General features: G+C 60.5%; 1 protein-coding gene across 16 annotated transcripts in view; it reads right to left on the bottom strand.

Annotated features, from left to right (window-relative positions):
- The window catches only part of PTPRS (protein tyrosine phosphatase receptor type S), a 97,441-nt gene that overhangs the window by 33,930 nt on the left and 37,877 nt on the right, over positions 1-25,634 (bottom strand). For 6 of the 16 annotated variants that reach the window (XM_040461583.1, XM_040461588.1, XM_040461590.1 and 3 more), the window contains exons 3-9: positions 20,290-20,435; positions 19,716-19,857; positions 14,332-14,520; positions 13,010-13,018; positions 11,335-11,352; positions 8,809-8,919; positions 6,908-6,919 (exon numbers count right to left, since the gene is read on the bottom strand). In XM_040461583.1, the coding sequence (XP_040317517.1) occupies positions 6,908-6,919; positions 8,809-8,919; positions 11,335-11,352; positions 13,010-13,018; positions 14,332-14,520; positions 19,716-19,857; positions 20,290-20,435 (627 nt within the window). The remainder of the gene's footprint in view (positions 1-6,907; positions 6,920-8,808; positions 8,920-11,334; positions 11,353-13,009; positions 13,019-14,331; positions 14,521-19,715; positions 19,858-20,289; positions 20,436-25,634) is intronic. The other 10 variants (XM_040461591.1, XM_040461589.1, XM_040461599.1 and 7 more) reach the window with 4 other exon arrangements.

A 25,634-nucleotide genomic window follows, 5' to 3' on the forward strand; every position in this document is an offset into this window, starting at 1 on the left:
GGAGCTCCGTGGGGGTGGGAGGCAGAGCAAAGCAGCGGCAGCCCTTCGGAAAAGGAAGCCCCACGAAAAGTCCAGTGTCACGTTGGAGACAGGATGGAGGCCGTAGAAGGTATCGCTGGGGGGGGGGGTCAGGGGAGAACGGGGTCTGGCCAGCCAGCGGACGCGGTCCAGGCCAGCCGCCGGCATCCACAGCGAGGCACGAGCGGGGATGCCCGACGCTGCGTTGTCATGGAAACAGAACATGATGGGGGATGAGTGTGGGGAGCTAATTAATCAAGGACAGAAAACGGCATCGACGTCCAAAGCAAAACCAGGAGAAACAAATGAAAGAACAAAGCGGAAAAAAGGAAAAAAAAAAACAAAACTCAAAACACCTCAAAACAAACAAACAAAAAAAAAACCCCAACCGAACAACAACAAAAAATCGCCTCGGAAACACAACCCCCAAAAGCAAGAAGGAAAAAAAAAAAAAAAAAAAAAAAAAAAAGAACAAAACAAAAACAAAAACACATGGAATGAGTGTGGGGCTGAAAATCGGGGTCTGAAAGGGAGGAGGGCTGTGGCTTTCCCAGGGAGGTGCCCCCCCTCCCCCAGCAGAACACAGGGTCTGGCCTGCCCGCCCAGCACCCAGGAGCCCCGGCTGAGGGTTCGAGGTGGCCACGGAGGTGAGATCCTTGCAGAGAAAGAACCTTCGGGGCAAACCAACCCAGCCCCACTTCTCGGGGACACCCTGGCCCTGGTCAGGGCTCAGCGAACAGCCCTGATCACAGACTCGCTGACCACACGGCAAGGCAATCCCTCACGACCTCAGAACCTCCCAGAAAACCTCTCCAGGCAGAGGTGGGAGACGGTGACGTGGGTGAAAAAGCCCTGTGGTCTTGGGAAGGCCCCTCATCCTCCCAGAGCCTTGGTTTCTCCACCCATGACATGGGGGCAATTGGGGACACGCTGAGAAGGTCATGAAGTTGACTGAGGCATACCCCGGCACACAGAAGGTACTCAACCTGGGCGAGGGGCCTGTGAAGACCCCTTCCGGCCTTCCAGGGTGGGGGGTGGGGCAGGGCAGTCAACTGGATCCTCCACCTCAACAGGGTTTGGGATGGATTAGTTAAAAAGGAAACAGAATTTCTATCGAATGCCCATCTCGTTTTATCCCTTCCAACTTTGTGTGGCAGATGAGACGAGGGACCGGAGGCTCAGAGAAGTGACAGGGCTAGCTGGAGGGCGCAAAGGAACTGGTGGGACCAGAGCTCCAAGCCAGGTATGCCTGGACCCTGCCTCTCAGGTACAGCGGGTCTTGTCTCACCATGGCTAAGTGGTAAGACTTACAGCCAGGTAGGTGTCTCTTCTTGGCACCTGGCTCTTTCAACTCATGTCTTTACCTTCCGGGGGCAGCAAAGAGGGCAAAAGTACCTCATCACCCATATATTCCAATCAAGTGAATAGTAACCAGTGGCCACCAGTTGAATACTACCCAGCAGCCATCATAATAAACATCCAGAAGCCATTAGGAAGACGCCCATATTGAAAGGGATTATGAGAACGTCAAAGGGAGGAAGAGCCAGCTTTATGATTTAAAGGTTAAATATGAGCCAAATTTATCCCCGTGTAAGGCTCAATATCTTGCCCCAAAGACCCCATACACATCTGAACTCATCTTAAAATATCTCCCCGTGGGGAGCCTTGGAAGGTACCTCTGACTTTTTTCAAAAGCACGGACAAAGCATGCTATCTGCAATATGTAAAAGACCTGCTGTACGAGTCGTTTGCGGTAAGTCAGTCCATGCGGAAGGGCACTGGTCAGCAGTAGTCATGTCAGTGCTCACGATCCCGAACATGGCCAGCAGCCATCAGTTAAATGGATCTGCCAAGATGTTATGAAGGCTGACGGCTGAGAACCTTTGCCTACGTGCTTTCTCATCTACCTCATCTGCTTCTAAGGGTGTGCTGTGGAGGAAGAGGGCTGGTTTGCCACGAGTCTGGGGAGGATCATGCCCACTGGCACTAGGTGGCTCAGGACCCCCTGGGGGGGGGGGGCTCAGTAGGCCTCTGGGCAACCTCCCAGCCAGCAAGGGCGGGGTGGCTGACACTGTGTTCTGCCCAGTTTGGTGCGGACACCCACCCACGACATCTTTCCACCCCTGGCTGCAAGCTTGAGGTGCGGGTTAGAAAGTAACGTGGGTGCAGAGCCCACAGGACGGAGTGGCCCCGCGGGACCCCCGCCCCCAATTACCGACCTGAATGGAGGGTCCAGGCAGGTTATAAGGGGACCACACCAGCCTTGGTCCTCAGCATGCTCCAGCTGGCTCTTGTTTCCAGCTCTTCTCGTCACCGAGTAGCCGGGGGTCCCAGCGGGGGGGACCCGCATGGGTGAGGGGGTCAGGAGGGTGGGCGGTGGGGGGGTGGCCGGGTGGGGGGGGGTGGGTCGCTTCAAACCCCGATTCACATGGAAAAACAACTCAAAAACCGTCAAAGCAACCGGGAGACGACCCCTCCCCCAGGCAGGAAGAGGCAGAAACTCAAAAACCAAAAGGGGGGGGGGGGGGGGTTCAGGGGAGAAAGGGTGGGGAGGGGTGAGGGAAAACTCAAAAGTGAGGTGATCTGGTTGCAGCACTAGGTAGGGAACTCAACAGTGTCAGACATCTCAACGATTCGGCAAGCCGCAGCTCCAAGGGGGGGTGGGGGGTGGGGGGGGGAGAGCTCTGCCTGGCATTTTGGGGTCAGAGAAGCCACCGGGTTACTCCTCCAGACTCCAAAATGAGGGCGCGGGTGGGGAGGGTCGGGGGAGAGATGCCAAGAAGTTTTGCAGCCTCCACGGGTTTACTGAAGCTTAGATTACACCTGTCTGGGGAAGGGAGGGGGGTCCGAGTCTCATCGAGTCCAAAGCCGTTTCTCAGCCCCTCCGTGGAACCCCAGCCTGTGGCCCAGGGAGCGGGGGTGCTGCCCCGTGGCCTGCCTTGGGCGTCTTTCTGCTCCTGCCCCCTTTGCACAATCCTGCCTCCTCCCTCCCACCACCAGCTCCCTCCGCCATCGAGATAGCGTGCAAGGCCCGGAGGGACCTGGCTGGACCCCGGCCCACGGGCTGACCAGCGGCCTCGGCAAGTTATTAAGCACTTTTAGCTGGATGTTTTGCTGTACCGCAGACATTGATTTTCCTTTTTTTTTGGTGCCCTCTCTCTCTCTCTGTCCCCACTTTTTTTTGTTTGTTTGTTTGGTTCTAGCAGAAAATGGGTTGACATCTTGCCAACTGAATGACTTCCTTGCCACCCCTCGCTGCGACCGCCAGAGACGCAGGGCTTTCCAGACGACAAGGTGTAATCTAATATTCCCCTCACTCCCCCCCCCCGCCCCCCAACCGCCAAAACAGAGGAAACAGCGATGCAAAGGGTGTGAGGCAGGCAGCAGGCGAGAGGTTCGAGAGCTCAGTGTTCCTGTGGAACGCCCCCTCCCTGCCGCCCGCCAAGCCCAAACAGAGGAAGCCTGCCTCCCCACCCTGGCGCCCCCTCTCCCCTGGGGATGAGGGTGGGATGAGAAGGGCTGGTCCTGTCGGGGTCAGGTCAGGGGCCTCGGGGGCAGGGTAGGGGGAGGCACGGCCAGGCGTGATCAGCAGGGACCAGGAAACTCAACAACACGCCCCAACGGGAATCTTTCTGGAGATACGGGGATTTCAGGGGGCTTCCAGACCCAGTATCTGGATCTACTCCTGTTTCAGGGGGGCCGGGGGTGGGGGGGGAAGATCCAGGAGGTAAGGACAACACCTAGGCGTCATATCCACCAATGACACGGCTTGGGTGCCAGAAATTTAACCTGAAGAACAACCTGTCCCATAAAATTCCATGCTATGGTTTGATCTGCAAAGGCCTGGGGACGGGTCACAGAGTTCTGAAGAACAGGAAAAATCGGGGCAATCCAGACCCCCCACGGGCACTGGGCATCGAGTCCTAGTTTCTCAGCTCAGCATTCGAGACCTGTCATTAAATTATCCCAGCCCCATCTGACTTCCTCCCAAACCCTAAAGATATCCTGAGTGCCTGGAAGGTGAGCCGATCTTCCCCAAGAGGGCTCTCCCCGCAAGCTCTCACAACACCAGGAGGGTGGCACACCATTTAACTGGGTCCCGTGCACCGTGGGTTCGATGAACCAAGCGCTAAAGACACCACCTTTAGCCACTGAGCGATCCCTTGAAGCCTGATGTTAAAGAGACAAGCAAGAAAATTCACAGCCAGAGAGAATGTCATCTGATCACCTCGCCGCCTTGTCAAAAACCTAAGCTGCGGCTCTCCCTAGGGGGGTTCGGGAAGGGGCACGCTGGCTGTATTAAAAAAAGAAAAGACAGGGGCTTGGTTTGGATTTGGGCCTTTGTATCTCAGAGGTCCATTTCAAGAGGAGAAGGACGCGGTCTGAACATCCCGCCCCCGGAACCACCGAGGGTCAGCAGAAGCAGGCTAACTATGAATGGGAGTTAGGCCTGGGGGGAGAAAATCCTTGCAGCTAGCTCTGCACTGGCAACAATGTAAAAGGAAAGGCACCAGTGAAAAATGACATCTGAGCACATGAACTGGCTTCTGCCCTACAAGTCGTTTCAAAGCGGTTTACCACGGCCGTCTTACCCAAACAGCGGATCTGTGAAGTAAGTACCTGGTGGGGCAAGTGGGGTCCCCAACGAAGGAAAGGGACTTGCTCAGATCGTACTCGAGCATTTAATTAGCTCAATGGACTCTTCTGCCAACTACCGTGCGAGCCAGTGCAGGAAGGATCCTTCCGGTTCAGATCAATGGGACCCCAAGCGATCAGGTGACTGGCCCGAGGTCACACAGTCAGGGAGGGGCAGAGGCAGGCTTTGAATCCAGGTTGGCCGGAGCCCAAGACCCTCTGCCACCCCTCGGTTTGAATTCACTGGGACCCAGCTTTGGTGGAGGCGCTGGGAGACCCGCTCCTCTGAGGGTCGGCCGGGTAGCTCTCGCACTGGGTTAAAAAGGAGATAGGAGAAACGAATCTCCTCTCACTGCATCTGAGGTCCTCTGGCCAACTTGGCCGTGGACTTCACAGTAAGTGAGAGTTTAGGGAAGGAAGGGGAGGGACAAGAGGGGAAAAACCGGTGACCCCAACAGGCTGGCCTCTTCTCTCAACTTCCACTTATGTTGTTGGGTAGGCAGCTGGGGGTGGGGGGGCAGGGGCTAGAAATCTAAATCGAGTTTTTATTTGGGGCTGGGGTAGTGTTCTCAAGGGCTTGCCTTTCTTTAGGGAGGGAGCAGACAGGAGTGTGCATCTCTGAAGGTTTGCAGGAGTGAGAGAGACTGGGGGAGGCAGAGACAGAGAGAGAGAGAAAGAGAGAGAGAGAGAAAGAGAGAGAGGGAGATGCAGGCAGTGGGAGAGCAGGGGAGGCAGAGGGGGAGGGGGAGAGGCTATGTCCAAAGTTCCCCTGGGATTCTCCAGAATTCCACAGTTCTGATGCTCAGGTACTCAGAAAGTGACCGTGCTGTGTTGCTGGACAAGACATCTGTGACTGGGCCCAGAGCCGGGGGGAGGGGGGGAGGAGGTGTGGAGGAAGCGGCCAACACCGCCTGGGAGGCGGAGGCCCAGCACCGCAGCCGCCCCCCCCCCCAAAAGCGGCCAAGTATTTCTTCCAAAGTCGGTCACGCTACACTTGCTGACAGGCAGTTTTGTACTCGTGCCCAGCCAGGATGGGAACGTCATCACACAGCTGCCATTCTGAGCGCTGCCTACGTGCCAAGCGCGCATCGCTTGGGGAGAACGCTCCAGTTTAAGGTAGCCACTCCCCACATTTGGACTGCCGCCACGTGGATCTCAAAATGCTGGCTGCCCATTTAGCTGTGCTTCAAGGGCCTGCCTTCTGGGTTGTCTGGGAGAGCGGGGAGGTGGTCTCACGCCGAGGCAGAAAGACGGGAACGTGCCTGCTTAAGCCCCCTTCCGACACGGCTGCGGTGTGGGGCCGAGGGCGCCAGCTCTGGGTCAAAGGGGGCTGTCCAGCGAGGGCAGGCGAGCTGGGCTGCTCTCCTCACACACCCCCAGCATCTGTCTATCATTCCACCTCCCTTGTGCCCCTTGAGCCCGGGCGGTCACTTTCTGCCCCAGCATCCCAGCTGTGGGACCCCGACCCGCCCTCCTGGGTGGTAGCTGGGACAGGAACACTGGCTTTTAAATCACAATGCGTTTGGGGAACAACCACAGAACAGCTCAGCCCAAGAAACCGAAACCAAATAGCACGGAAACACGAGACAGAACCAAAGACGAAACGCTTCGGGGGAAGAAGGGGGCGGGGCGAACGGGGATGGGAGGGGGAAAAAAAAACGAACGGATCGGTTTTTTCCCCCCCAAGAACAAAACAAAACCCAAATCATAGTAATAATACTTAAATAAAAGGAAAGAAAGAAAATACGAAGAAAACCAAAGGAGAAAGAAAACAGAACGGGAGACGAGAAACACTCCAACAGAAGGCGCTGGGAATTCACCAAACCGACAAGAGTGGCATGCAGAGAAATTTTTACATTCTCCCAGCATGCATCAGGCCCAAGTTACCATGACGACGAGGGGTGCAAAAAACTTAGCAACAACATTACCAACGGATGCATAGAGGCGACCACAATGCAAGCATCGCATGTGTGCGGCCGGCCCTAGGCCGGGCTGGGCGCGGCTGAGATTTTCGTGTCTTTCTGGGTTTTTGCTCTCGCTTGGCGGTTTTTTTGTTTTGTTTTGTTTTGTTTTGTCCGCTTTGCGCTTACGATTCGTTATTCCGTCTTTTTCGTTTTGTCTGCGTGTGTCCGTGTGCGTGTCTGTGTGTGCGCGCGCGCGGGTGCGTGCCTGTGTGCGTTTCGTGTGTGTGCGTGTCACGTTCGGAATGTAAAAATGTGGGTAAAGAAAGTAAAAAAGAAAAAAACACACCAACCTTCTCGAAGCTCTGAGGGATGTAAAGGGGGTTTGATGCAGAACACAATGACATGGGGAGGAGAGAAAAAAATAGGGGAGATACAGAGAGTAAAAAGAGGACTTCTCAAGGCTAAAAGCTGCACGTTTGCTGTTTTTTCTTTAAACCAAAAAGAAAAATTAAAATTAAAAAATAAAAACGAACAGCAATGAGACCTTTTTTCCTTTGCTCCACATATAAGATCTACATTTGTCCTCCACGATTCCCTTTTTCTTTTTTTCCTTTTTTTTTTTTTTTTTTTTCTTAATTCAATTCGGGAGCGTCTGAGACCCAGGCAGAGATTGGGAGGCTGGACCCCCAAAATATCGGAGGCTCATGCTGGGGACCCCACCTCCAGGGGGCTGAGGACGCGGGGGTCCCCCTCCCTCGTGGCACCCTCGCTAGAGGCCGCCCCCCCGCACCCCCCACCCCGCCCCATGCCTGTTGTCCACGCTGTCCTTAAACGCTGCCAAACTTACAAACCCCCATCCCAGGTGTTTGCAGAGAAATAAGCAGGTTAGACGAAGACCAGTCAGTTGGAGTCGTGGACGCGCCATACAACTCACCAGAGGTGCCGTGGCAGAGTGGGTCGGTGGGTCACCCTGCCCACCCTCGCGCCCACGGCCCCCGCTCCCGCCCCCCGCGCGGCCTCCTCCTCGGGGACAAGACGTAACCCCCCAGGTGCATAACCAAGGAGCTGCTTCGGGGCCAGTGGGGGGCTGTGCCCGATGGGGACCAAGGTGGGGGGAGGGGAAGGGGGAGCACCCAGCCTCTCGGCTGGAGAACGCCGGGCGCTTGGTGCCTCAATCGGGGGAAACCGAGGCCCGGAGAGGTGTGGGCGCGGCCACGCCTGCAGAGCCAATCGGGGCCGCCCCCGGGGTTTGAACGGGGGGGCCCTGTTTGCCGGCAGAAGCGGCTGTTTCTAGAAACCACGGATCGGATCAGAAACAGCCACCGGGAGGCGGGAAAGGGAGGACGGCAAACGGTGGAGGAGGAAGCGGATTAAAAGTTCTGGAAGAACGGAAGAGAACCAGCGCGGGGATAAGAGGAGGGGCGGACGACAGAGGCCCCCGGGGACAAGGGGAGCGCCCCCCCCCACCCCGGCGCCTCTGAGGGCACCCCAAGGGGCCCAGGAGGAAGTCCGCGCAGACGCCCCCCGCGGCCTCCTTGGGTGGGGGCGGGGCGCTGGGGGGGGCGGGGCGTGCCGTGCCTGCCGTGGCCCTGGCCTCGCTCGGGCAGAAAGGCGTCCTTCCCCGGGGCAACTAGGGGACGAAGGGCACCAGGCTCTGGGACGGCCGCAGGTGCAGGGACCGGCGAGGGGGCGGGGCCTCAGAGACCCCTCCCCGGCTCTCGGATGGAGGGCGCTGGGGGGGGGGGGGGGGGGGGGGCGGGGTGTGAGGGGGGGGGCTACGAGAGGCCACGGAGTCTGGAGAAGCAAAGCAAGCACACAGCAGAGGGCAGGCACGATACACCACAGAAGCCGACTCGGGTGGGCGGGCAGGCGGGCGGGGCGGGGCAGAGGCCTCCAGGCTCCCCTGGCCCCGTGGGCCCGAGACCGACCCCCCGGCCCTGCCCCGTTCCCTCCTGCCTCCCCACCAGGTCCTGCCGCCCACGGGGTGTGCGTCACCGGCACGGGGGTGGGGGGGTTTCGCTGCCCCCCCGCCCTGCGTCTGACAGGTAAGGAAACTGAGGCCCAGAGAGGGCTGCCCCCCTCACCCGAGGTCCTGCCGTGACCAGGGGGGTACAGCGGTGGTGGTGGGGGCGGGGGCCCTCCTGCTCGGGTCTGCAGGGTACAGGGGAGCCCGGAGGCTGTGAGCCCAAGGAGGGAAGGGGAACAGGACAGGACGGGTCCCTGCCTTCGACCTGGATACGGCGTTCCCTACCTCGCACGTAGAGGTTGGCGGGTGAGGAGTAGCGCACGCCAGCGCTGTTGGTGGCCACGCACTCGTATTTGCCTTGGTCCGTCTCCTCACTGCTCTCGATCTGCAGGGCCCCTGCGGGGAGAGGGGAGAAAGCCCGGCCAGTCAGGGCAGGCCCGGGCCTGGGCTGGGCGGGCTGTCCCAGAGCCCCATCCGGCCCGTCTCTTGGTCTGTCTGGGCCAGAGAGGCAGACAAAAGACAGGAGTTAGCCTAGAAACCCGGGGGGGGGGGGGGGCCTCACCTGGCTCATCTCCCCCCACCCCGAGCCTAGCCCAACACCAGCCTGAACACACTGCATTCTCCTGCAAACCTCCCCTTCTGTGAAAGCGGGCGGACGGGGGGGGGGGGGGGGGGCAGCGACCGCCGCCTCGAACTACGACGCCGGGGAGGTCCGCGTCACCGAGGTGTGTTTGCAAAAGCGTGGAGTGAGGCGCTCCAGGCAGAGGGTGGGGGAGACTGAGCTGGCGTTCACAACCCACAGCAGTCGTCTGAAAGACCCTGGGGCCGAAGGGGCGGCCACAGGATACGTGCACGTTCGGGAAGCTGCTGCTTGCTCTGCTGGTTCAGGTAGTGCCCATGAGTAAACGAACACGGGTCTGGGTTCCTCCGGTGTGTTTGAAACGGCAGGTCCCAAAGCCTGCCGCGCCCATAAACAGAGACAAGGCTGCACTGAACGCTTAGGACTGGGTTGCCTCTCGCATCAGCTAAGGGAAAGGATGTTGAGACTGATACACACCAAGTGTGTTTGAAATCAAAAAGCCTCGCTCAAAAGCCTCCCGTCCCTGAAACTGATTAAAAAGGAGCTTGAATCTTCCCCGCGGTTGGATTCCCCCAAATAAATCTCAGAACCACAGGCCTGGATTCAGGACCCTGGTGCTGACGGGTAATGAAGCGAACTTCCTCAAGTGTGTTTGCCATGTACGGTCCCAGGGCCATGGCCGTCGTACGCGTGGGCTAAAACGGGAAACTTTTCAAGTGTCTGAAATCAGAGGTCTGAATGAAAAACCTAATGCCCACCAACTGAGGCTGCGACGCCACACGTGTGTTTGAAAACCACCAGCCAGGATCAAAGAATCTGTTGGTTGTGAGTGAATAAAAGTTTAAAGAAGCAGCCAATTCTCAAGCATATTGAACATCACAGGCCCAAACTAAAGGTCTTGATGCCTATGAGGGTTCGAAAATGCGGCTGATTTCCCCCATGTTTGAAACCACAGGCCCAGATCAAACACCTAGCTCCCCGTCAATATATAAAAATGAACGCCAACTGCTCAAGAACACACGAAAGCCCGGGCCTCGATCAAACACTACAGTGCCCATGAGTAAATGAGAATGAGGCTAACGTTTCCCCCAAGGATATCTGAAAACCCAAGTCTGGAACAAATGCTCATTGTCACAAGTAAATGAAGCTGCCCTAACATCTTTACGCTTAAAATCGCAGACCTCAGTAAAATACCTGAACGCCTAGGAGCAAATAAAAACGAGGCAAAGGTTTCCACAAGTATGTTTGAAATCAAAGGCCTGGATCAAAGTTTCCGTTTTCATAACTAAACAAAACTGAGTGAACATCTCTACGTGTGTCTGAATCACAGGCCTGGACCCAAATGCTTCTTGGCCACGAGTGAATGAATGAAAGGCGAAAAGAGTTATCTCCGGGTGTGTCTGAATCACAGGCATCAGCGTTCTTGGTACCAAGAGTCCCACAATCCAGTCCAAGCTCCCCCAGAAGACCCCTCCGCCCAACTGTGTTCGCGGTTGTCTCACGGAAATGATGTGTGCCCACAAATCAGGACCCCAGATTAGTTTCTTTGGGGGCTGTGGACACAGAATCTTCTCCCATTTCACACTTCCTATTTTACCCCAACCTCAAGCCTCTGGGGAGGCAGGCAGGCAGGTTACTGTGCAGGCCCAGAGAGGGCAGGGAGCCTACTCTAGGTCACACAGCATTTCGTGGCAAAGCGAGGACCAGACACTGACGCTTCCCTAGGGCTCCGACCCAGGCCCATTCTAGTCCGTTCTAGTCAGCACTTGGGGGTGGGGTGGGGGGCTTAGCCTTTGAGACTGACGGTCTCTCTGCTCCCTCGGGCTGGACCCTCCGCTCAGAAGAAGCCGTGGAACCAGAAGGCCCCCTCTGCGTGCTCGTTTTAGAGAAGGGAAGACTGAGGCTGAAGACAGACGAGGTCTGTGTACAGAGCAGCGATAAGAAACTGGCCCCCAGAGCTCTGGGGGAGGACACGGGAGGCACGGCCCCTTCCTGAGGAGACAGCCCCTTCCCTGCAGCCAGGTGGCCTGGAGGGGCCTCCGTTGGCCACACTCGGCCCCACAGCCACACACAGCGACACAGACACAGAGACTGGACAGACACCGGGCGGGGCGGCAAGGGGTAGATACGGGGGAGGGGCCTGGGTGCAGCCCCCCGCGGAGCCTGAGGGGCTGGGTGGGCAGCGAGAGAGTGCGTGAGTGGGTGGAGGGGGTAAGGAAAGAGCCTCTTACCTCGGATCGGAGTGCTTTCTGTAAGGGAAGCAGAGAGAGTCAGGTGAATTTCAGAAGGTGGTCCTCGGGGGCCGGGGGGGCCCCAGGGAGGCCAGGCGGGGCCACAAGCCAGGCCTGTCCACTCTGCCCCCAGGGGCGTGGGGGACTGAGCCAGCCCTGAGCCTCTGGACCCTGCAGGCCTTGCCAAGAAGTCGAGGCCAGGCTCCTGGGAGCAGAGCTGGATCTGAGGGCTTGTCAGTCAGGAAGACTTCCTGTAGGAGGTGGAAATCTCCTGAGTCTAGAAACCCCTCTAGACTGGTATTAGGGCTGGAGTCCCTACGGCCCGGCCTGGGCCCGCTGGCTGCCTTCCTTCTGGGCTCAGGCAGGGAGGTCACGGACCTCCCTTCCTTCTTTCCTTCTCAAGAGGAACAGGGAGCGAGGGGGGACTTGGGAATCTTGTTAGCGACAGGGGGAGAGGGGTTAGTGCCCCAGGGCTGGGCGTTAATAGAGCAAAGGGAAGGCATTTCAGACAGGCTGAGTAACGGGGACAGGGAAGGGCAGCGAACGGGGACAGAGGGCAGAGGGAGGGCCCTACGGCCTCCTCAACTTCCAAAAGGAAAAGAGGAAAGGACCACTGGCTTGCTCACCCGGGCGCCGGGGGCAGGCGCGACTCAGGACACACACACACACACACACACACACGCAAGGCGGTCCTGGGCTAGAGTGTTACATTCTGGGCCAAATCTTCCCGGGAGAGATCCGGCCGCCTTCCTGCTGGTGGATAGCCGATAACCCCAGGAACAAGGGGACCCCAGGCCGGGGCAGAACACCGGCCCCTCCCCCGTGGCACGGGCACACGGGCGGATGGACAGCCGGGCCAACCGAAGCCCAGAGGGTGGGCTGGGTGCTTTGAACCCAGCGCCCCAGCCTCCTAGGCCTCTGGATGATCTCTTACAAGACCCTCAACCCGACGAGGCCCCTTCTCCTCGCTACCTGGGAGCAAACAGGAATCAGCCTCGGGTTGACGGGGGTCCAGAGGCCAAACAGCGAGACCTCCCGGGACGGCCAAGCAGCCCACGGCCGCTGGATCGGAAGGAAAGGACAGACCTCGCAGGTATGAAAAGGTGGTTCTGCTCCTGACCCTGAGGAAGAGGAGAAGGAGCTTTCCCGGGCCAACATCAGTCACTCCCACGGTTGGTTCAGGGGATTCAGGCTGGACATTGGGAAAGGAAGTGCCTGGTGCCAGCCCGGCTACAAAACTCCTCCTCCGTCCCCTGCCCCTGCCCCAGCTCCCAAAACTTCTGTCATTTTATCATTTTCCAGCCGTGTCAAGGCTGGGGGGCTGTGCGGTGCAAAAGTCCCCTGACCCCAGGATTCCCTTAATCTTCCCCTTAGCCTCCGATCGAGGCCCCTTGTGGCCTTGCGGGGTTTTTTTGTCTTTCCTCTTTTCCTTTTGGGCTCCTCTCTCTGCAACCCCCTGGTGGCCTGATTGCGGAGGGCTGGGCGGCCGGTGGGGGACGGATAGATGGACGGGAAGTGGGGGGGGGGGGGGAGGGTCGTTAGTAAACATGCCACGTGGAGCGGGTCACAGTTACTGTCACAGTGGCTGTTAGTCTGGGGGAGGAGAGGGGGCGGGGGAGGGGTGGGGACGACGAGGGCGCGTTAGTCGTTGACGCGGTGAAGAGACAGGACTTACCAAAGGTTTCTGAACGTTTACGACAGAGGGACAAGAAAAGAAAGCAGGAACATTAATGGGCGCTCGGCGGACGCCTGAATCCTCTCGGGGGGCGGGGGTGGGGGCGGGGCCGGGGGACGGACAATCAGATTGATTCGGATCAACAAAGCAGCTTCTGTTCGCCGAGCACCTAGTACGTGCCAGGAACAGATGGACCCCTCGGAGGAGGCGGCCACCGGGCAGCGAGTGGGGGCGGTAGGAACAGCCAGGAGGCCTTCAGGCAGGGGTGGCTCAGGGCGGGCTCCTCAGGGGAGGCGGGGAGAGAAAGCAAAGAGGAGTGCCCCAGCGAGTGTCAGCACGGTGGACCGCAACACACGCGAGCGCACGCCCGCGGGCACGTCCCTGCCTCGCGTCTGCACGCAGGCGGCCTAGGGGTGGGGCCTCGACGTGTGCAGGGGGGGGGACTCTCCCAGCGTGCACGTGCCCGGGAGGGGCGGTAACGTGGGTGCACGAGCAGCCAAGATGCAGGGGGCAAGCCTTGCTCTGGGAGGGCGCGGGCGAGCCCACGCGCGGCTGGCGGGACCTGTGCTCAGTGTTGGCCCGCACTCGGGGTGGGGAGGGGGGGGCGGGGGGCAGAGGCCGGTCAGGCCTGCGCCGGGGAGCCCAGACACGCACACGTGGACGCGTCACGAAGCAGGGGGACGAGTGACACGACACACACACGCCCCCCCCCCCCCGCCCCCCGAGACAGACGGACTCACAGATGGGGCACGTGGGTGCTATGCCGAGGCACAACCGTGGACTAGCCATCCCAAGGTGGCCGAGGCCCTGGGCTCCCGCCCAGCCGGGGCGGGGACACACGGGCTGGGCTGCCCGCCTGTGTCTCGTCCCCTCCTTACTGCTTCAGTCTTGGAGATGCTCTCTGCCTGTAGCTCTCTGTGGCTCCCCACTGCCTTACCTGTCTGAGGCCTCCAACGTCCTCCGGAGAGGCTCACGGCCTCAGCACTGGAAATACTCACTGGCCCTTGCCTTAGACATCTCCCCTCTCTACTCTGGCCCGGCCGGACCCCGTTCCATCCTCACTGGACACGCCTACGCCTTCGGCAGAGAAGGCGCTCTCCCCCCCTACCGCCTCCCGGGCCTCGCCATTATCTTGACGGTCCGTGCCCCGGGACGTACCCAGTGGCTAGGCACAGAAGACGGCCGTCCTCACCATTCCCCGTGGCTCCCCACACCGCTGCCTTTCCGTCTCCCGTTAGTCCCCAGGGCTCGGGCCCCGGAGACGCTGCCCTCCCCCTACTGCCCTCTGTGGCTCCCGCATCCTCCCAGCCACCTGTGCTCACCTGACCGCAGCTGCTTTATGCGCCCGTTGCTGGCGCTGGGGTCCACGGGCAAGAAATCCTTGAACCAGGTGATCTCGGGGTCGGGGTTACCGCTAGCAGCACAGAGCATCGTAGCCGTCCGCGTCCGCTCCACCACCTTCAGCTGGGGGCCCATGTCGATGTTGGGGAAACCGGGGGGCAGCTGGTCCTCTGAGGGTGGGGACAGGGGAAGAACAGGGCGGGGGCCCAGTTGCCGCACGGCCAGCCCTCCAGGGCGGGCTCGGGCGCCGGCAGGATCTCGGTCCGGCCCCTGCCTGGCCGGGGGAGCTCCTGTGGCCTGTTTCCTCCTGTGAGACGTGGATCAGCGCCACATGACAGGGGCGGGCACCAGGCCAGACCAGAGCTTCTCACCCGGGGCGAGTCTGGGGATGTCTGGGCATATTCTGATCGCCACAGCTGGGGCGGGGACCGGGGATGTTTCTCGACACCCCATGATGCCCCTGCTGCCCCCCCCCAAATGATCCAGCCCCGATGTCAGCACTGCTGACCCTGGGGGTACTTTACAGCATCCAGAGGGAGTTTTAAAAACGTAAACCGCGGGCGTCTGGGTGACTCAGTCTGTTAAGTGTCTGACTCTTGGTTTCAGCTCAGGTCATGATCTCGCGGTTGTGGGTTCGAGCCCCGCGTCGGGCTCTGGGCTGACAGCTCGGAGCCTGGAGCCTGCCTCGGGTTCTGTGTCCCCCCTCTCTCTCTGCCCCTCCCCTGCTCACGCTCTGTCCCTCTCGCTCTCTCAAAAATAAATATTTAAAAATACATAAAAACATCAACCGAACCCCACCCCTCCCCTGCCGCACGTCCACTGTGGTCCTCACCACCCTCCGGAGAGACCCAGGACCCTCGCCTCCCACTGCCCCACTGGTCTCGGCTGTCCCATTTTGAGCCTCCCTCACTCCAGAATATCTTAGTGACTGACTCTATTTATCGTGACCTATCTGTGTCACCGCTGTGTCCCCACTGCCCAGCTCAGGGCCTGGCACACAGTAGGCGCCCAATCAATGAGTGGAACGGCTCAGTCCCGGCTGCCATTAGCCTAGGAAAGCCACCACGCCTCCAGGTGTCAATGTCCCCGTTCCCTGGCCAAGGTCTAGTTTCTCTCCACGCTAAAGGGGGCAGGAGGGACACCAGGAGGAGAAAATGCCCCTCTCCCTGGAGACCCTCAGCCCCCAACGTCCAGTGACCGGCAGGCACATGGCCGCGGGCTGAGGCGATGAGGCGGGCCGGCTAAGTGCCAGGCGGCCTTCGTCTGCGAGCTTGAAAATCAGAGCGGACTCTGTGGCCTGATTGAGCTGGGGTCCCGCCACGGAAGGGAGGCGGCTCGGGGACCTCCCCCCGCCTCCACCTGCTGTCCCACCTCGGTTCTCCCTCTCCAGCACCTGGGCTCCAGGCCCCTTTTGCTCTGACCTCTAACACCTCCAGCTCCGGTCTGGCCTGCCATCCACAACGGACACAGGACTCCCCAGGCCCAGGGACCAGGCTCCTCAGTGCAAATCGAAACAGCCACTAGCCCCGTTGTGGCCGAAACGAGCCCTCCCGCCACCCATAATTCGTACGTCGGACCCCGAACCCCCGGGGACCCCAGAATGTGATCATTTGGAGATCAGGTCTCTACGGGGGTGATTAAATTAGACTGAAGCCACTGGGGTGGGTCCTAATCCAATATGGTATCCTCACAAGGAGACGTGATGACACAGGTGTGCAGAGGGACGACCCCGTGGGGACACGGGGAGAAGACGCCGTCTGCACGCCGCGGAGAGCAGCCCCACGAGGAAGCAGCCCCGTCCTGATCTCAGACCTCCCGCCTCCAGGACCAGGAGAGAATACATTAAGCCGCCCAGAGGGGGCGCTACGGCCCGTACTAGGAGGGGGGCTTTGGTGCCACCCGCCAGAGACCCCCAACCCTCCGCTCAGCATCTACGGTTTCCACGGGGCACATGCACCGGAGACGGAATGCAGCTAGTCGCAACGGCAAAAGGCCGGAGACAACCTAAACATCCCTCAACTCATTCCGTACAGGCTGGGCCCCCCCGCGGGACGCGATGCTGAAATACGCAGACGTCACCTTACGGAGCCTCAGACGCGTTGCTCGGTGCACAGGGATCAACGGGAAAGACGTACAGGCCAAGGATCAAAAACTACAGCCCTTGGGGCCAAATCCGGCCCCTTGCTCGTTTTTTGTGAATAAAGTTTTATTGGCACACGGCCACGCCCATCTGCGTCCCCATCACCTACGGCGGCTTTCCAGCTGGGGCAGCGGAGCTGAGATGTTGCGACAGAGAGCGTCTGGCCTGCCGAGTCAACGATATTTGCTCTCTGGCGTTTTACAGAGAACGCTTCCTGCCACCTGGATGTCGCTGCTATTTGTGAAAGAGAAACAACGTGCACGCATTTGCTTACGAACGCCCAGGAGGAGCAGACGCCTGGTGAGTGCTCTGGGGGACGGGACTGGGGGGCTGGGGAACAGACTGGAAAAAAGCCCCCGTGGGGGAGAGGTCTGAGCCCCGGGCGTACGGTCAGGGGACAGAAAGCCAAGATGGGGCCAGGGAGAGGCAGGCAGGCGTAGCACCGTCCTGTTTCTCCAGGGGGACGGGAAAGCGGTGGCCCGCGTCCAGCCGCGCGTGGAGGCCCGACGGCCCCAGTCCCAAGTCCCGTCCACTGCGTAACCAGGCGCCGTGCAGGTATTTTCCTGTGCCCTCCTCAAAGATGGAGCTATTTGGGGCGCCTGGGTGGTGCAGTCGGTTAAGCGTCCGACTTCAGCCAGGTCACGATCTCGCGGTCCGTGAGTTCGAGCCCCGCGTCAGGCTCTGGGCTGATGGCTCGGAGCCTGGAGCCTGTTTCCGATTCTGTGTCTCCTTCTCTCTCTGCCCCTCCCCCGTTCATGCTCTGTCTCTCTCTGTCCCAAAAATAAATAAACGTTGAAAAAAAAATTAAAAAAAAAAAAAAAGATGGAGCTATTTCACAGCGGGGGAAACTGAGGCTCGGACAGAAACATACCCGCCCCGGGTCCTACGGCCAGGACGCAGCAAGGCTGGGGCCCGGCTAAGCCCCGAGAAAACTGGGAGGGGCCGGCTGCAGAAGTCCCAACCCCCCAGACTGGACCCATTCGGGTCTGAGGAGATGGCTGGACCCTGTCCAAGGTGGGTCAGGCCCGGTTTGCTCTTCTTCCTGGGCCTGAGGCCTGAACCCCAAAGGTGGTTCTGACCGGCTCCCGGTGGCGTCACGGGAAGTTTAGGCCCAGACCACCGGGCCTCAATTCCTGGAGCTCAAAGCCGGTGTGCGCCCACCCGGGAAGCATCCACACCCCACGCGTGCTCACACGTGAGCCCTTCCCGCGAGCGTGCAGCCCTCGGGGGTCCCCGTGAGTGCGTGTGGGCGGCAGCCAGCAGGGTGGGGGGCAGGCGAGCGGGCGCCGGGGGAGGCTGGGCCGTCTGACGGCACCAGGAGCTCCTAATTAAACAAAAATGTTCGTCGCGTACCACATTGCGCCCGATTCCTCGGAGTTTAATTAAAACAACAGCACGGGAGGCGTGAGCGGGGTCCACAATCAGATGGTGGGGGGAGGGAGGCGGGGAGAGCCGGGCCCAAGAGCCCAGACCTTCCCCCGCTCAGCCGGGGGACCCTGCGGCTCGGGGCCCGGGTGGGGGACGCCCGGAGGACGGGCGCTCCTGGGTCAGAGGCCCCGGGGCTGGGCACCCGGCCCGGGCCCCGCGTCCTCCGGGCGGCCGGAGAGCGGAGCGCAGCCAAGGAGGCCTCGGGGGGGGGGGGGGCCCCCAGAGCAGACGGGTCTTTCCCAGACTCCCAGCGACTGGGCGGTTAATAGATTCACAGCGTGTCCTTTTAACTCTCCGAGCGCTTACAATGGAGGCTGGCACGGGACAGCGGGAGGCAGGCTGTTCCGTCTGTGCCCGGGAAAGGTCAGGGCAAGAATATCTATTGGGCAGAGGCGGGGCGGGCCGGGCCGGGCAGACTCCCCGCCCCCCGCCCCCCCCCCCCCCCCCCCCCACCAGGCCTCCCCCTGCAGGGTCTCGGGACCCACACGAAAGAAAGTACGGGGCGTCCTGTTAAACAGACGGTGGGGGCAGAGCCTTCTGAGGGAGGGGCTCCGTGCAGATGACCCCCAGGGTCTGACGCAAAGTGGCCCTGACCCCCGGGGTCCGCTGCCCTGGGTGATGCCAGAGAATGCCACCCCGGGTAGCCACCTCCCACCAAAGGGCTGCCTGGGGCTCACGCTTAAAGCTAGGAGAGGGCCAGGGTGTCCCTGTAGGCGACAGGCAGGACCCACCCACCCGAGGGGCACAGAGGGGCTGGGTGGCAGCCGCCCGCTGAGCACCGGAGTGAGAAGAATGATGCCCGGTAACTGGTCAGCCAAGCGCTCCTTCCTGGTTCACGTAGCTACCCCTTGCGGCCAGCGTCATTTCCCTACTTGGGGGGTGAGGAAGTGCAGCTCAGAGGGGTTTATTAACTTGCCCGGGGCCACACAGCGCTAGAGGCTAAAACCACCTTGCAACAGAGCGGGCAGAAGAGAGAGGCTGGGGTGGGGGGTGGGGGAGTCTGTGGCGAGGCTGTCTGAAGGAGGAGGCTTTTTGTAAGGAGACAGAGATTTCCTGGTGCCCCCAGCCCCCCCCCCCCCCAAACGAGGCTTAGAAAACAGCCCAGCAAAGCAGGGTTCCTGAAGGATCTGTGTGAACGTAATGGGAAGGGGGGGGGTACCTGTTTGTGCCCGTCCATTCCTTTAGGGGAACCCCTTACTGACCCTGACTATGTGGGCAGACACACCCCGGACTCCAGGGACACTATCTGCTCCTTGGGGACGGTCATCCGACCCAAGCTGGGCCAGTGAGCAGTCATCCTGGGCCACCCCGTCCTCTCTTTGGGGTGGTGGCCCCAGAGCCTGGAGCGGATGGGGGGGAATCCCGAGGATACGGTCAATATGGAAGAAGACAAACCCAGAGGCAGAGGGAGGGTGAGGGCTAAGAACACCGTACGAGCTCCTGGATCTAGCTGAACCTGAAGCCGGCCACAGCGTGGCCATTTTAATGACACGGATCGACGAATTCCCTTTGTGACGTTTGAACGTCACACGTTGTGAACCAGTTTGAGGTGGACCAGGCTCTTGTAATCAGAGGGGCAAGATCGAGATGACGAATGGTGACAGCGCTAGTCCCTTAACGCGGCTCTCCTGCAAAGGCTCAGTAAATCCCTCCCACCAGGCTCTGGACCCCGGTGGTGTGACGGGCTGGGGAAGGGACATCACGGTGCCCCAAGGAGACAAATCCAAAGCAAGACTTTCGATGCTTCTTCCTCTCAGGTTTGTCGCCCCCCGCCCCCCCCCCCCGGGAGGCCAGTACCTCGGAGGACAGTGAGTTTCGCGTGGACCGTGACCTCCCCGACCGAGTTCTGTGCCACACACTCGTACACGTTCTCATCCCGGGGTGTCCGCAGCGGCTGGATCCTCAGCACGGCCCCCGCACTCTGGTCAAACTCGATCGTCTGCCGCGGGCGAGGGGAGAAAGGTGAGGCCGGCGACCGGGACGGGGGCCGGGCCTGCGTCCTCCACAGGCACCCTGTGCACAAATGCGCCGCGGGCAGAGACTGGGCCCGGGGACGTGCAGGAGGGCGTGTGGGCATGTGGGTGCGTGAGCGGCACAGGGGAGTCCGTGTGACAGGCGCGTGAATCGTGCCGCATGTACAAGTGCGGCTGATCCTGTGCGTGAGACGAGACAGAGAGGGCGGGGCCTTGCCTGAGCCGGGGCAGGCGGGGACACACGGCCGGGGAGGGGGGACGGTTGCTCTGGCCACGGAGGGTGGCGGCCCGTGTGACCCCCCGGGAGACATTTCTGCGACGTCTGTGGCCGAGCTGCGGCCGCCCCGCGTGCGGAGGGGGCTCTGCCACCCGACTGTCCCCCCTCGCCCCAGACTCACCTCAAAGCGCTGTGAGTTGACCTTCTTGCCTTTCTTGTTCCAGGTCACCCGTGGCTTGGGGTCGCCCGTGGCCTGACACACGAAGGAGGCCACGCCCCCCGACACGCCGATCTGGTCCTTGGGTTCTTTGATGAACCTGGGGGGCTCTGGAGATACAGCAGGAAGAGGAGGGGTGTGGCGGGCCCAGGCAGGAGGCCAGGACCCCACGGGGCCACGCAGACGTGCCCTCTATCCCCGGCCCAGCCACAAAGTACCACGTGGGCCCTGGGGAAAGGGAGGGAAAGGAGGCAGGCGAGAAACGCTGATCTGAGCGCCCTCCCCACGCCCAGCCCCGAGACCACAGCCACACACGCCCCCATGTGTGCCCGAGACACGGCAGATGGGGAGCCCTCCCCCAAGACTCTGGGGTCCTCAGACTTGGCACCTGGAGGCCCCCAGTGGCGCCCGGCCAAGCCCTGGAGGGTCCTTGGCCCTAAAGACTTGGAAGGAGGTGACTGGTCTGATCCCTGCTGGGACAGGCGGGGAAAGTGAGGCACCAAGCGGAGTAACAGCGGGTGACCAAGGGATGGGAGGTCAGAGCCCGCATTTTCAACCCGGGGCTCCAGCCTCTCAATCCCTGGGAGGCGTCCGTCCCAACAAGAGGGGTCAGCGCTGGGAGCAGAAGTTCAGAAAGGGCGGTCTGGTTTCCTGAGGCCCAAGATGCTGACAACCAGCACAGCAAGCACTTACTGGGCGCCTAGTGTATGCAGGGGGCTAGCTCCGCAACATTTCACCCTCGGACAGCGCTGAGTGCCGGGGCCGCCACGGTCCCCACACGATAAAACTTTAGGCACAGAGAAGCAAGGCCTTTGCTTCGACGCACGGCCAGCCGGCGGCCGAGCCGAGCCGTGAAACGGGCTGGCTCACAACTGATCTGACGGACTCAGTCGCTCCAGAAGGTCTCAGGCGGGGCCTGCTGCGTCTTTAACCCCGTCCACAGCCTCAGCTCCGCCCCTTGGACACGTGACAGTGTCCGTGGAGGTACATCACCCTTACTTTCTTTCTTACTGACTTTTCACAGTAACCTCCAAATGGCCCAAAGGCACAATGGATTTCCTCTCCTAGCGACGCTACAATGTATCTCGTTCAACGAATTCAGTTACTCCCGAGACTTTTCCCAACAGCTTCCAGGGCTGGACGGGCTGGCAAGGTCCCTCGGGAAACAACGTCCGTATCCAACAAAAGGGGACCGGCTAAACGTATCCTGGGACCAGGGTGCGTCTCTCACTACTAGGGAAGGAACAGCAAGGGACAGATGTTGTCGCGTGGGAAAAAGGACAGGGGATGTTCCTGTTTGCGTGAAAAGAAACATAAAAAGGGCCAAAGAGAAATGGGGCGGGGGGGGGGAAGGGAGCACGTGCGTGTGCGGAGATGAGGGCCGCCCCAGGAGAGAAACCAGGCGGCTGGACACAGTGGGAGAAGCCCTTCCGACCTGGTACCTTTTTGAGATTTCCAACTATTTATTTATTTATTTATTTTATTTATTTTTTTTTTTAACATTTTTTTTTTCAACGTTTTTATTTATTTTGGGGACAGAGAGAGACAGAGCATGAACGGGGGAGGGGCAGAGAGAGAGGGAGACACAGAATCGGAAACAGGCTCCAGGCTCTGAGCCGTCAGCCCAGAGCCTGACGCGGGGCTCGAACTCCCGGACCGCGAGATCGTGACCTGGCTGAAGTCGGACACTTAACCGACTGCGCCACCCAGGCGCCCCGAGATTTACAACTATTTAAAGATAAATAGAAATTATTTTTTTTTAATTTTTTAAAATGTTTATTTTTGAGGCGGGGGGGGGGACAGAGAGGGAGACACAGAATCCGAAGCCTGGCTCCAGGCTCTGAGCTGTCAGCACAGAGCCCGACGTGGGGCTCGAACTCACGAACTGTGAGATCATGACCTGAGCTGAAGTTGGATGCTTAACCGACTGAGCCACCCAGACACCCCCGATAGAAATGATTTTTTAAGTTTACTTATTTATTCTGAGAGAGAGAGAAAGAGAGAGAGTGCATACACACGGGAGGGGCAGAGAGAAGGAGAGAGAATCCCGAGCCTGATGTGGGGCTCGAACTCATGAACTGTGAGATCAGGACTTGAACGGAAACCAAGAGTTGGACGTTTAACTGACCGAGCCACCCAGGCGCCCCAGAAAGGATTTCTTAAGAAACAAGATTTTGAGGGGCCCCCCTGGGTGGCTCGGTCGGTTGGGCATCCGACTTTGGCTCAGGTCACGATCTCACCGTTCGTGAGTTCAAGCCCCGTGTCAGGCTCTGTGCCGTCAGCACAGAACCCCCTTCAGATCCTCTGTCCCCCTTTCTCTGCCCCTCCCCTGCTTGTACTCTCCCCCAAAACATGCATATTCTAAAAAAACGCAACATTTGGATAAAAAGGTGAGCTGATAAAAGAAAAATATTAAGGAAGCAAAAGGCTGGGGTCCGAGGAGGAGCAGACAAGAGGCTGCCTCGAGCTACGTACAGCAATCCTGGGTCCCTAAGCCTCCGAGATCAAAGGAAACAGCAGAGGCCCACGTGGGTTCGCCTGGAAAATTCTGGATGCCTGGAAGCCTGAAGCAGCTCAAGGAGGCCTCGGGAGCCCAGTCTTGGTGCCCACAGGCCCCGGCTTCTCCCACCCATGGCTCAGGCGAGGCTTTGAACAAGGGGTGCCCATCCCAGTGGCCCGAGTGGCCTCGCCTCCCTTATTCAAAGCTCTGCTCCCCCTGATGTGACCGTGTGTGACTTTAGCGGCCATCTCTTGAAAACTGGCAGCCGTGTGCAGCCCCACGAAGCCGTGACTGTTCGTCATCTCGTGCAGATTCAGGGTTAAGAAGCTTCCGTGAGGTCACACGGCCCAGACGACACCACCCGGGTTCGAACCCGGGGTCCTTTCTGTCCTCAGCCACACGGCTTACGCTCCTATCGCCTCCAGGCCGTGGGCCGGATTCAGATGTTTTGCTCCTTGCTGAGCCCGGGGCTGGGCCGGCCCCTCCCTGGCTCTGACGGCCGCGGTCGCCCCTCCTCCAAGCCTCGGGAACGGTGACTGGGGCCATATGTGTCCCCAGCCAGCGTCACGGAGGAAAGTCACTGTGGCCGGGGCAGGAATCTTACTTCTGGGGAAATCCTCTCTCGGGAGCCCCTGGAAGGAGGGGCGGAAGTGGGCTGCAGGAGGCATCCAGCTAGCCGTCGATGAGCCCGGACACGCTCCCCTAGGCCAGCACCTCCCCTGGGGAGCCTTCTCAGATTACCACGGGCTGGGTCAGGAGCTCCTCTGTGCACACGGCCGCCTGGGCGTCCCCCCTCACAGCCTTGACCACGCTGGGCCAAGATACCTGGTCCCGTGCCACTCGGCAGGGTGGGCACGGGGCCGCCCCCACTCCCCGGTGACCCTTGAGAAAATGGGGCTCTTGACCTGAGCCCCCCCTCTCTGCAGGGCAGACGCCCTCCCAGGCTACCCCCAGGCGGCTCTGGGGTGACAGACACACAGCCTGGAAGAGCCCTGTCTGCTCGCCGCGCCCCCACGCCGACATTTCGTGTGGACGCCTGGAGTCTCCCGTCTAGACAAACCCTCCCCTCCTCCTCTTGGCAAAGGGCCCCCCCGCCCCGACACAAGAAAGGCACTCCGGGGTGCGGCCGTCCGTCCCGGGCCAGGGGACACCCAGCGTGATGCTTTCGCCGGGGACCCAGAGAGGCAAAACCAAGGCTCAGAAAGGGTGAGACCTGCTGGGGGTCACCCAGCTTGTGATGGACGAGAAGCTCCTGGGACCCCACCCGGGGCCCGCGGCCCCTGGAAACAGCACCGTCGACGAACGGGGAGGTGGGTCCTCGGGACCGAGAGCGCCTCGGCATCTCCGTGTCACCCACGAGGAGACCTGAGAGTCAGGGGGGTGATACGAACAGCACGGAGGCTGCGTGGAACACCCCGGCCCGAGTTCTGTGTTTCCAGCTCGGGTTCTGCAGAGCAGAAGCCGGACCAGAGCCAGAGACCCCACCCGCTGTGCCCCTCCAACCCGCCTGGGCCTGCCCCACGGCATCCTGGGAAGGCCCCGCAGGACCAGAAGCCCTTGCTGGGGCACAACTCGCTCCTCTTGGAGCCGGCTGGGGCCTCCCGCTGCCCACGTGGGCTCTCTGTGGCCTGAGAGCCCCCACCCTCAGTGGCTCCCCGAGGACCGGGGCCATTCCCTGGAGCAGGCGGCGCAGATCATGGTGCCTGTACCACCCCCCCCCCCGCGGGGTCCCAGAGGACAGAGCGCCTGTGAAGCAGACCCGCCTCCGGGGGCAAGATGCCTCCGCCTCCGGGAGGAAGATCTGGGTCTGAGGGTCGGGCAGGAGCGACATCGCAAGTGACAGGGCAATAACGACCCAGGGCCCACCAGCAGAGCGCCCCCTGAGCCAGCCCCAGCTGCCCACCTGGGTGACACTCTCCACCTGCTCACTAGGAGCAACGCAGTCACCTGGGCCCTGCCCTCACCCCGTCTGTGCTCCCTGCGGCGGGCCACCAGAGGGCGCCCGTGAGCACCCGAGCCAGGTGCCGCCTTCCTCTGCCCGCAGCCCTCCAGGACTCCCACTCTCCCAGAGGAGAAGCCCCAAGTCCCCTCTGAGGCCCCCAAGGCCCTCCCCTCTTCCCTGTCTCCCCCTCGCTCACTCTACTCCAGCCACGCGGGCTTCCTCCAACATTCCTGGGTCCTGCCCCAGGGCCTTTGCATGTACTGTTCCCTCTGCTTTGGACACTTCCCCCCCCCCCCAATGCCCACAGGGTGCCCTTCTCAGCTCCCTTAGGTCTCTGCTCAGATGCCACCTCCTTCCCTGATGTTCCCCCATCCCTTTAAAATGCAGCCCCCACCCTTCCTCTCTACACCCACATCCCCAGATGTCCACCATCCAACACACGCAGTGCTTCTCCCTCGCTAGATGATGAGCTCCGGAAAGGGGTGGGACGTTTTTGTCCTGCGTCTAAACCAGTGCTCGGCACACAGTAGGTGCTTATGAGAAACACACCGAATGAGGGAGAGCACGGATCTGCTGTGGGCACACGACAGAACCCAGGCCAGGGTAGTCCCCAAATTCTGTGGCCCCCTCAATCACAACGGGTCTCAGGCTCTGGCAGCCTCAGTTTCCCCAAGGCTGGCAAAAACCACCGCGGCAAGATGTCAAGGCAGTAACCACATTATTTAACTCGCGTAAGTAAAACTCGTAGTTCTCAGCTGGGGCGAGGCATTCTTGCCTGGGGTCACCTGTGGTCGGCACAACTGGGGGTGGGGGTGGGGGGCTCCTGGCGGAGAGTGGGTGGGGCCAGGGATGCTGCTATACCCTTCC

This window comes from Herpailurus yagouaroundi, unplaced genomic scaffold (genome assembly GCF_014898765.1).
Source record: "Herpailurus yagouaroundi ecotype Mexico unplaced genomic scaffold, PumYag 295, whole genome shotgun sequence".
Taxonomy (NCBI): Eukaryota; Metazoa; Chordata; class Mammalia; order Carnivora; family Felidae; genus Herpailurus; species Herpailurus yagouaroundi.